At 38.3% G+C, this 12,420-nt stretch overlaps 1 protein-coding gene across 1 annotated transcript in view; it reads right to left on the reverse strand.

Moving 5' to 3' along the window:
• Nucleotides 1–8,107, reverse strand: part of rapgefl1 (Rap guanine nucleotide exchange factor (GEF)-like 1) — a 45,204-nt gene extending 37,097 nt beyond the window's left edge. Inside the window, exons 1-2 of the mRNA XM_042504516.2 lie at nt 7,002–8,107; nt 5,215–5,510 (exon numbers count right to left, since the gene is read on the reverse strand). Of these exons, the coding sequence (XP_042360450.1) occupies nt 5,215–5,510; nt 7,002–7,204 (499 nt within the window). The 5' untranslated portion in view covers nt 7,205–8,107. The remainder of the gene's footprint in view (nt 1–5,214; nt 5,511–7,001) is intronic.
• Nucleotides 8,108–12,420: the final 4,313 nt, after the last annotated feature.

Consider the following 12,420-nt stretch of genomic DNA (forward strand, 5'->3'; position numbering starts at 1 on the left):
CAGTTCTATATTTGCCTTTATCACAGTTAAATAAAGTATTACAAACGTATAATTAAAAGCGGGACTGCTGGTGCTTTTATTTTGAAGCATCTGGCTCGTCCTGTGTCAAAGTGTTGGAAATAAATGGTCGCGATCTGGAGCCGTGCAGATATTACTGTCTCAAAAGTCAACTTGGCCAGCAAGCGTTGAGTTGGGAGTGCTGAGGACGGTCAAGATGGCGATCTTCACAGCCCCATCTTTGCATTATTGTATTAGAGCAAGAATGCTTCTCAGCTTACAGACACTGTTTTTTCACTGGTTTGTTCTGCGCTTTGAGACTCATTAAATGCCATAATAATACAGAATCCTCTGAGAGAGTTTAACAAGAAGAAAGAAGTGGATTATTCATGAATGTGACGAGTGTAGAAAGTAGCAGCGGGATGTCTTCATGACTTAATAAATGTGTGTTTTCTGCTAAAATGGAACACTTTGTGCTCTGCAGGATTTCCTTCAACATATTAGATGAACACTGAACGTGAAGTAAGAACCAAACATCGGGAGGTCTTTATTTCGTCTGCAGCTGTCTATCTTCACGTCTCTGTGGGACCAAAGGAGCCCAAAATAACCCTGAAACGCTTTGGTGACACACACTGTGTCACCAAACTATATTTATATCTAAACCTGAACGAGACGACTTTTAGTCCTTTAATCATAAGTTCACTGTCACTTCAAACACCTGATAGGTGGAGGCAGAAATAAATCTGATCTCTTTGCAGTTTTCAGTAGACGGGGACATGTGCACAAAGTTAGTGATCATGCCTATAGAAGCCCCGTCTTTATTTTATCTATGTTTTGACCGATTTTTAGGCCTTTTCAGTGGAGGAGTCAGGAACCTACTGGACACTCTGACAGGTGACATCGTTCTCTAACTCTGGTCTAGTCTTCCTCTCACCCAATCAGAGAGCAGATACTCAGCAGCATGAACCGATCTTAAAACTGCATTATATCTGCTCAAGTTAAACAACATCAGTCCCACTCAGCAGACTAAATCTGTCCAAAGGGCCCAAGGGAGAACCTCCTCCCTTCCACACAGGCCTGTATTAAAATAATAATATTCATCTGATTCATTCATTAGAATGATCCAATAGAGATTCATTAAATCTGATATCAGTCTTTTAAAATGTGGCTTTTGTCACAGGTGTGCAAAGCTTTACCCCTCAGGGACTGTTGGGCGCATTTTCATGCTTTTCATTCTTCATGTTTTTTGATCATTTTGGCAGTGTTCATGCATATGTAATACATTTTGGCAAGATTGTCTATTTTTGTTTAATTTTAGATTTAACTGCTCAGTCTAAAATACACTGTGTTTACAAATTTGTTACATCCATACTGTTAAGTGCAAAAAAATGCACCACTGAATCCCATTCAAATGGCAATTTTTGATCCTGTAGCCATCAAAGCATAAAAACATGCATTTTATTATTTTTGGGTGTCATTCTGAGACTTTGCCTTAGAATTAGTCATTTTCACTGTTTTCATTTTTACAGTATTTTGCACAATGAGAAAATACATTCTATTTCCACTAGGTGCGCTGTCACAATCAATGTTGCTGCAAATCACTAACAATCCCAGGCTATGATAATTAAAATATATATAGTATAGTATATTGAAAATAATTCATTTTGTGTTTGTTTGTTTGTTTTTTCATCAAAAATAGTGGCATCATGAGAAAAACCTGGCATTCAAAGAGTTTGGGTTTTTTTTAATTCTGAAAATGAATGAATATCTGATCATTAGGATTAGGACTGACGTTGGTTAAAACATTAACTCAATAAAAGTAGAAAAGAACATTAATGTGCAAATATATTTATAATATCAGTGCAAATATATTTTTTATTTTTGTATTTTTTTTAAATAAATTTTGTTTATTCCATTTTTGTTTTTTGGTTTAATTTCAGAAGTGTTTCAATTTTTTGAAAATACTTTTAAATGTCATCTAAAATACTTAATACAAAAGTCTTTAAATGTTTCTATAATGTCGGCACCACCTGGAGCCAAGTTTTTATTCTATTTTTGTAGGATCTTGAAGATATTACATGTTTTTTTTTTCTTTTGGGGAATCTATTATAATATTTAATATTTATTTTAAAAAATTAGGATTACATTTTTTTTTAATCTTTTTTAATTATTTTTTAAATACTTTTTTTCATTTATTTAGTTTTTAACATTTATATAATGTAGGCACAAATCAAAGAAAACCCATTTCATTTTAGGATATAAAATTATCATTTTTACCTTGCCATTTAATGTAAAATTGCTTAAATACTATCAATATGCTATAAAAAACATAATTCTTTTGTCTTTTCTTTTCTTTTCTAACATATTGTTCTTTAAAAAAATGTGCCTCTGGAAAAATACAAATAAAACGTGGACACAAACACACCCTGCAGCAATCACTGCTACACACACACACACACACACACAACCACACAGGCAAACATTCCTGCAGGAACAGATACATACACGCATGCATGCACACCCACTTCAGCTGTAATAAGCAGGCTGCGTTTCTGAAAGAGGACGGCAGCGATTATGTAACCACACACAAACACACACACACACACACACACACACACACACACACACACACACACACACACATATATACACACTCAGGCTGCAGGAACAGTCTGTATTTTATGAACTATGAACTGAACATCCTGCAGAAAACAGGCTGTATCTAGAGGATGATATTTTCTCACAGAAACCACCGAATGTCTCAACTGGAGCAGAGACGTCGAGGACAAATTCTAAAATGTCAAATTTAATTTGCTCCCCTCACTTCTTCCCACAGCAGCTGCCTTTTCTTTGCACGCGACACGTCTTCAGCTTTAAACAGGAAAACTGGAGCTGCAGCTAACACTCACGTTCATTATCAATAATTCCACCTTTGTTTGGTCTATAAAATGTAATAAGATAAGCGAAAAAAAATGTCCAAGGTGACATCTGAAAATGTCTTCTTTTGTTCGACCAACAGTGCGTACTGAGAGAGAAATTTTGACAGTGGGGAATTTAGGCTTTTTTAATTTTTAAAATTATCAGAATAGCAGCAGCAACTTTTTGGTAATAAAGAAAAGAGCTTTGGTCTTTAGCATTATTGTTTTAGAGCTTAAACAATTTGTCAATGACCATCTGCTGGCTTTGCAACAAACACATGTAACAGTCACCAGTCCTGCATGATATGAGCAAGATGTGCAACGTGCATGATGTCGAATGTCAGTTTTACACCTTGCACTTGTACGCACACTCAAGCCCCTGGTCCTGATCTAGTGTCAAACTCTGACACACACAGACAGCAGAGGACAGAAGCAGCATGACCGTAAATTATACCAAAACGCAGTCGAGACATAGATGTATAAAGAGAACTGGATACAGCTTTGGAGGCAGGCCCCAATTATTCCTATAAAAGTTGCTCAGTGTTGCATGAAGCCGAAAAATGTTCAACTTTCTGAGCGTAAAATTATTTGGATCTTCTGCATCATTGGGCCTATAGAGCAGGTGCACTTTGCTGGCCAAGCAGCTAAATTCTGGTTTAGCGCTCTGCTAACTACTAAGATAAAATGAGCTAATTGTGTGGCTCTTCTAGACTTTCAAAAATGTTATCGGACCAATCCTGATACTGAATCTGTGATTTAGCTTGGGTTGTAATGCTCAAACTGCCAACTTCCCTTTTATTATCTCGTGTGTGTCCCTTTTTATAATCATTATTTGTCCCCTCTTTAAATTTGCAAGTTTTTGCGGGTGTGTGAGCACAAAGCAGCAGGAAGTCATGAGTTCTTTGTCCCTCAGCAGCACTTTGAGGAGGTTGAGTAGTGGGGTGGATAACTGATCCATTGATCTGATCACAGCTGATCAGATCAGACCAATGGCTGAGAGGAACAGCTGCTACAGAGTGAGTGAAAGCAAACGTCTAAACCAAGCGCAATGAAAGGTGAAGCTTCACTTTCACTGTCTTACAATTCTTCTGCTCCGCGTGTGCCTAGAGTACGCTCTGTGATCCGAGACTATTATGAAAAGAAAGACAGGATGATATATACAGCACTCCCGATGAACAGTCCAGCTCCAAAAACATTAATTTTATATGTGGTGGCACACGTTTTAATTGTGGCGGGCCACAATGTTGTATTTTTACATCTATGTATATTTTATTCTTTTCTTTAGATGAGTTCTACAAAAAGCCCGTTGTAGGTTTCCACCTCACCTGCACATGCAAACTGTTTTATATCCCGTTTATTTTTTTCTTTCTTTATATCTACATGTACAAATAAACTAAACTTGAACTCTGTATCTGAGACAGCTTTACATTAGCAAAACTCATCTGTTCGTCTTAGCTCTAAAAGACTTTACTCTTGTAAAGTGTTAATCATGCTAAAAATAAAACAAGTATTTCCGAACAACAGTTCTTGTTAGAATCAAAAACCATCTTTAAAACTTTTCTAAAACGTTCACACGTGTTTACTGCACAGAAGCACTAACACATTCCATTTGTATCTGCCAAAGTCCATCACCTTTACAGCTTATTAAGACTTTGTGAATACTGCAAGTCATAATTCATATTGCAGATCAAATCATTTGAAAAAATGCAAACATTCACACTGAAGTTTTGATATTCAAACTAGATATCGAGCCCATATTGGAGTTCTTTAATGTTGAGTTAAATCAGATACTTAAATTTACTTAGATATTGATTAAATATGTGGCTGACACATTAAAACAAAAGCTATAGACACTAAATATGGCACTTTGTCAGCCTGATGTCAGTATGGTCAGATATGTTTTGGCTCTGAATTTTATGGCATGTATGGGGAGCAGTGATGGGGGAAGTAGATCGTTAAAAGTAGATCTTTTAAATAACACAGTGTAGAAATATTGTTACAAGCAGACGAAAACAAAAGTACCAGCATCTAAATATGATGAAAATACCAAGTGTAAAAGTACTGATTATGCAGATTTGCCCATTTCAGAATGAAATATATGGTCAAATATTTGCCAAAAATTAAAGCACAGGTTGGTCAAAAGATGCAAATGCACTTTTGATGTCGAATTAAAGGAGCAAAAAGACAACCTATAACAGTAATTCATAAGGAGATTATTTAGTGATGTAACTGCACCTCATTTGACAGCCAAGTCGGACGTCCTCAGAAAACACAAAGACAAAAAAGCTTCTTGTCTTACCTCTGCAGAGTCCAGTGCGTCTTCCCGCCACGCTGTCCAGCAGAGCAAGGGTCAGGTTGTCCGGTGTGTCTGGAGGTAGAGGCGTCCCTCCTCCTCCTCCTCCTCCAACTCCTCCGACTCCCCCGCTGCTCTCTGTGATCAGGCTGGCCTCAGAGCTCTGCTCGTCACTGGACAGAGACGGACTGCGGACGTCTCCTCCTCCAGAACCAGAGCCGGAGCTATTGGCGCTGCTGGGCACTGTGACCAAACCGGGCCCCGTGGCTGAGGGCCAGGAAGGGGGGTCCTCACTGTCGGGGCTAAGGGTAGGATCAAAAGTTTTAGAAGTTAGCATTCAATGAATGTTTCATTCCACAGAAGTATTAAATAATGACGGACAAATCGTGACATCTTTCACACTTTTACATCCACAGTCTACAACTAACAATTGTTTTCATCATCGAGCTACTCATCATTATTCCTGTTTTCTTTCCCAGTAATGCTAATATTTTAGGGTTTCGGACTGTCGGACAAAGAAAACATTTAAACAAGTATCCTTCAACCTCAGGAGATTGTTTGGACATTATATCAATCAAACAATTAATCCATTAAATTAAAAAAGATGTTGTAAGTTGCAGAGCAGTTTGATGATAATTTATGGGAAACTGTTGGTGCTTTTTGGGACTAAAATTCAGGATAACTTGACCTTGCTGATTTGAAACAGTCTTTAGAATCCAAGTTCCCAAACTTTAAGGACATGCACTACTAAATAACAGGAATACCTCCTTTAATACAAGGCCCAAAACAAAGTGAAGCAAATTGGTTAATCTGGACAACAAAACTGATTATTGCCCATTTTACCTTAACACACGCTGTGTCTAAGAAGGGCCTGCTAACACGGCTGCATTGACTCTTAGTCTGTTCATGTTGTTATGCAGTGAGTTGCATCTTCAGGTATTTCATAGCCTAACAGATATCATCTGGTTGGATAGAGTCTTGTTGCATGAAACAAAACCAACATTTAAATTAGCCATTTCTGCAGACTAAATGTTCTAGTAAAAAGGTTTTTCTTTGACTGAAGCATGTAGTCTTTGGAAATATGTAATTTAAAATGTTGGTCAATCACAAATATATGAAAATAAAAAGGAAAACAAGAAGAAAAAAACACTTTCTGTTTTCCTCTAAAGTGATAAGGTGAAGCACCAGGTGACCAGTTCATGCAATAATGAACCATAACTCCCTCCATTTTGGTGGGCTACCAGAAGATTAATTCATATTTGCAATATTAATCATGTATATAGTAAAAGAATCAATATAATCAATCAATATACAGTGTCTGTGTATCAAAACAATATTGCCATGCAAAATATGACAATATTATGCTGTATCAATCTTCCCCCTGCCTCTGCTCAATTATTATTATTTTGTATGCATGATAATAACGACGTCATTGGTATCAGAAGAGAATGGCTTTAAAATGAAATAAAAGCATCAGACTGATATTAATATTTCTGCCAATATGACAGACAGATAACACGTCATGCCATTTTAACTATGGGGCTTTATTTGGTGGACTAGATCAAATTTGCCCTGGTTTTGAGTCTTGTCAAAATTGATATACATGTATGTTTGACTTAGTTACCACAATGTGGGGCCCAATGGGGGCCCACGCTACTCATTCTGACCCCGGAGCCCCTTCAATGGTTTGCCTGATCCTGCCAGGTACAATAATGAATCACCAAACTCTGTTCTATGTTCCGTGTTACCCTCTCATTTACAAGTGACTTCATAATTTCAAAATGCTAAATCACCTGAACACCTCCCGAGCCTGGCCGCTCTCCGGTGACGTCTCCCTGAAGAAGGGAACGACCCGGGACAGGCTGGCCCTCCTTCGGGACGCCCCCGTCCCCCCGCTGGCCTTGTCCGCCACCCCGCCGACAAAGCCCCCGGCCCGGGTCAGAGCCGTGGTCTGCTTCTTCAGGAACTTCTCGAGCGGTTTCATCCCCGCCGGCATGGTGGGACGCTGGGTGGGGTGGAGGAGGAGGAGGGGAGGGGGGGCAGAGATACACTGGTGGGTGGAGGTGGAGGTTTTGAAAGGATGGTGATGCAGAGAAACGGAGCAGAGGTGGGGGCTACATCCTAAGCCCCCGCAGGTCGGGCTGTGCAGGTGTTAGCAGGTGTGAGCGGACCCTCCGAGGCTCTGCGCGGCGGCTCTGGAACAACTAATCGATTTTTAACCCATTGAAGGAGGTGGAGGGAGGTGCTGCTGGTGGTGGGCGGCGGAGCCCGACTCCTTCTCTAGTCTGGATATCGCCGCACCGTGATATAAACCCCCGTTTAGCCGAAAAGAATCTGACAGAAACCTCCTCCGTGTGTCCGCAGCCCTCGGCCGCTCCTCCGCGCTTCAGCACGTCCTCTTCCCGCCTGTCCTCGCGCTCTGCAGCCGCCGCGTGAACACCAAGCGACAGCTCCGGGACTGAGCTCCAGTCTGTGGGCGGAAAAAATAAAGAACGAAAATAAGAACCCCAAATAGAGCTGCTCCTCTCCGGCTTGTGCCTCTGCAGCTCCCCGGCGCTTTCTCCGTGACGTGAACCGGGACACCGTGTGTGCGTGTGTGTGTTTGTGTGTGTGTGTGGCAGCAGCAGCAGCAGCAGTGATACACGGAGAAACGGTGGATGAATGGTCGACGTTACAAGATTTTTTTTCTGCCTCCGTGTTTTTTTTTTCTCCTCATACACCTGGAGGAGATAAACCCGCCCGGCCCGGTGCGTTTGGGTGTTGTAGGTTTTCTGAGCAGCGCTGGTGTTTTTGCTGCAGAGGCTCCGCCAGTCCTCCTCACGGTCCCCCCTCAGCTCTTCAATTCACCGCCAGCCTCTCTCTACCTCCCTCTCTCCTCCCTTTCTGCTAAATTAGTGGAATGAGAAGTGACTCGTAACATTCACACCCCCCCACCCCCTCACCCACCCCCCTCTGATCTGCTGCAGTTGCGCGCTCCCGACACACCGACAGCATGGGCGCGCATGCACATTTACTTCCAGTGCTGTAAAATTGATGGAAATGAAAATATCCCTGACGACAAGCAACAGCAATATTCATCAGTACATTTACTCTGAGTCTGGTCTGAGACTAAAACACCGCGAGACCTCGTCAATCGCACAAAATATTGATTTCATCCAGTGGAGGAAGAACTAATTAAATCCTTCATTTAACCCGACAGTACTCTATACCGCAGACTTTAAGAACTGCGTTAGTTCAGCATTTAAACAGTTCATCAAGCAAATCTTACTTGTAAAAGATTAAAGTGTATATATATATATATATATACACACATATGTATATATTTTTATTTGTATAGCCCCTTTCATACATAAAAAATGCGCCTCAAAGTTCTTTACACGGGAGAGCTTAACAATATAGGCTATAGAAATATATATTGATAAATATGAAAATAAATGTAATGAAATAACATCAAATTAAATTGAAATAAAATAAAATAAATTCATGAATGAGCACATGGATACCATTACTCTGGAAATAAGTTGCAGACAGGCCAGAGGCGGAAAAAAATAAAAATATAGATATAAAAGAAATACTGAACAACAAAAGTCGAAACAGAAAAAAAGTGCATAAAAAACATAAAACAAAGGTATAAAAAATAAAAGCCATAATATGCAATGAATATTAAAAGAAGAACTTCATATATACCTGCAACATTTTTTTTTTTACTTTTTTGACTTCTTTCAAGAAAATCAAGAAAATACTTATTTCTCGCCAGCCTTAATCAGAGGCCTGGTTACAATGCAGTTCATTTTTATAGGCTACAAGTTCTTTGGCTACCTGCTGGGGCTAATGTTAGTTAGCTGATGTTTAGACTTTTGTCAATATGGATATGCTGCATACATTCTTAGCTTAAGATGGAGAGAATCCTATGAGATAGATTCAATCATTCAGTTCATTTTACTGAAACCATGAGCACCAAAGAAGAGGTTAATACTGGCAAAGCAAATAAAAAATATGCAAAAAAAAAAAGAGGTTTAAATAAACAATGTGACTGTATCTTTGCTGAGCAACAATTTTGCGTGAAAGGTATATTTGTACCAAAAATGCCTGTTGAGTTCAGTGGTTTAAGAAATGATAGCCTGGGCTATTAGTTGAAGTTTCATGGTAATCCATCAACCTGACAGGTGTGGCATATCAATATATTGATTAAAGAGCATCATTACTACACACCCAATGGTCACAATAAAAGGAAATTTAAAATTTGATTACACAACACAATGTCACAGATGTGTCTGAAGGAGCATGCCATCAGCATGCTGAAGAGCTGAATGTTCATTTTACTACCATAAATCATCTCTATTGATGTTGTAGTGTATTTGGCAGTACATCCAACCGACCTCACAACCATAGACCATACAGTCACACCAGCTCCGGACCTCCACATCCAGCATCTACACCTGAAAGATCATCCGAGATCAACCACCTGAACAGTTGATGGAACAAATTTTTTGCACAACCAACACATATCTGCACAAACTGTCAGAAAGTGTTTCAAGAAAGCTCAACTGCATGTTCATCTCTCAGCTAGCAGGGAACGTTCCTACATTGGCTAACATAACCTACAAGCTGCAATAATATTTTAAAGAAAAAACTTGAATCTAATGTTAAAAGAATGTTGTAACCCTTTGCAACCTGAACAAATTGGCTTGATTTCTTTCAAAAACATAGAAAGAAGGCAATGAACAAGTTGACAAGAAATTGCCTAACAATTAGAAAATAAATTAGTTCAAAGTTACAAGAATATGACAAAAAAAATAGCACACAAAAAACAACAAAAAGAAATGTAAAAGAACACAAACAGAAAACTGATTGACTGATTAACTGACAAGAAAACTGATGTCAATGCAGGTTTTAAAGGGTTAAAACACTAATGCATAACAGGCTCACGCAGGGACAAGTAGCATGCCGGCACCGTTCATGCAGAAGTGTTTTAAGAATGAAATTCTTAAGAATAAGAATGTTTATCATTTCTAATAATGTCTCTGTAAGGTTAAATACTGACTAAGACCTAACTTTAGAAATGCAATATTCTGAGTATGTTTTGGCGATGTTATAGAATGTTATAGAATGTTCTTTTAAAAAAAATGTTCCCACAATATTACATGAGAACAAAGGAACAGAACATTTCAAAGGAAAAGAACGTTTTCAAATCAACATTCAGAACGTGTTCTTGAGGCCGGAGATTACAGAACTTTTTTTGAAAAAATGTAATGTGATATGTGACAAAACAACAAAACAGCATTTTTTGAAATATATAGAGAATGTTACTCAGAACTGAACTTTAAGGGGAACATTTTGGCAAATAATGCTGCTGAAAACACGACTACAACATTGCATTGGTTGCATTGTACCATTGTTACACTGTTTTTAGAACCGAAAACTGCTAACTTCGTTGGCACTCTTGAGAAGTGTTTGCAGATGGATCCTGATTTACAGGATGTACAGGGCATGGCCAAAGGGATGCATGGCCTCATGTGGTTTAGTGGATTCCTAATGCTAAAGCTGCAGTTATGGAATATAAGGACATTTGTTTATTTTGTATTTTTTTAAATAGGGTTTTTTTTTTTTAACAGGTAAGACTCTTTAAAAAATGAAGACATTTTTAGAAAGCAGGGCAGCACGGTCTTAACTAAATATAGGCTGTTTGAGGTTTTCGACTCTTGTTTTAGGGTCACTATTAGGATCGGGTCTCTGTTAGGGACTGGGGCATTAGATTATGTCAGTGAAGGTTGTAGTAAGTAAGTACAACAGTGTATGTTAGTATGTATGTCAACAACAACATGTTAACATCTGCTGACTATTGATACCCAATAAAGTTACATGACCCTTTATTGATCTGCACCAACATGCTCATGGTGTGTGTGTGAATGTTGTAATCTGATAGTTTATGGTCACAGTTTATAACTCCAAACTGTAACTGGAGACACACAGACGTCTTATTTCAACACACACACACACACACCGACTCATATTCCTGTTTGCAAGATGCTCCTGTAAACTGACACCAACTTTATCACCTGACTACAACCATGAAGAAGACTCACATTTATTCTCTAGGGACCACAACATGCCTAACTGCCTCCACCCTCACCATAACTGCAAACAAAGAATTTAACACCAACATTTAATGATTTACATCATTCAGACCTGTCTTATACACACATACAACAAAAACCCAGCAGACCCTCTGACTGCAGCTAAAACTATCAAAAATCACACAACAAAAACACTGCAAGCTGATCCTATACTAGAGCTATGGATGTAGTAGTGGTATCTGTAGTTATACTGTTATTAATACTTTACCCAATACATGTTTGCATTTGAAATAGAATAGAAATGCTATAGAATAGTAATAGACACATACTTCTTTAAAGTCTCCATCCAAATTTAGCAAATATGTTACTGAATTTTCAATGAAATTGTTTAATAAAAAAATTTTAATAACGCTTGTTACTATCCACTTCTGTTACGTGAATATTCAAAGTTATTTTGAGATGATAGCTCATGGATCCAGTGGTGTTAAGTACTGTATTTAAAAGACTACTTCACCTGCAAAATGACTATTTGTGTATCAAGTACTCACCGCCGGTAACTCACACGTTACCTTGAATTACCTGAAGAAAACTATTTTCTCAAATGTCTCCGCAGTGAAAGAAGAATCCAAAAAAAGGCGAACTTTCTTTGTGAATTAAAGAAAATGGGGACGTTTAACAACAGCAGAACTTTGTCAAAATGTCAGTTTACAAACACTGATACAACTCACACAGCATAATCCAAGTCTCATTTATCCAGTTGTGCTCAGTACTTCCTATACATATGCATTTTTGCTAAAACACGATTTAAAACATATTAGTCATAACAGTCTCCTGGCAGAAATGTTTTATATGGTGATGTTTTAGTCAAAATGCATGTGTTTTGGAAGTACTGTGCACACACAACTGGATAAATGAGACATGAATTACACTGCACGAATTCAAACCGATATTTTTAATTAATATAGTTCCTATTTACTTGAGTTCATGAAGAGTGTTTGCATTTTTTGGATTCTTCATTCACTGTCGCAGCAAGCAAGAAAAACTCCGCAAGAAATTGTGTTAAGAAAGAGATAAAAGTATATATATTTTTCTGTTACATAATTTAAAATATATAACTATAAGAATTATAATTTTC

This window comes from Plectropomus leopardus, chromosome 18 (genome assembly GCF_026936395.1).
Source record: "Plectropomus leopardus strain MGB_pleo_1.0 chromosome 18, ASM2693639v1, whole genome shotgun sequence".
Classification (NCBI taxonomy): Eukaryota; Metazoa; Chordata; class Actinopteri; order Perciformes; family Serranidae; genus Plectropomus; species Plectropomus leopardus.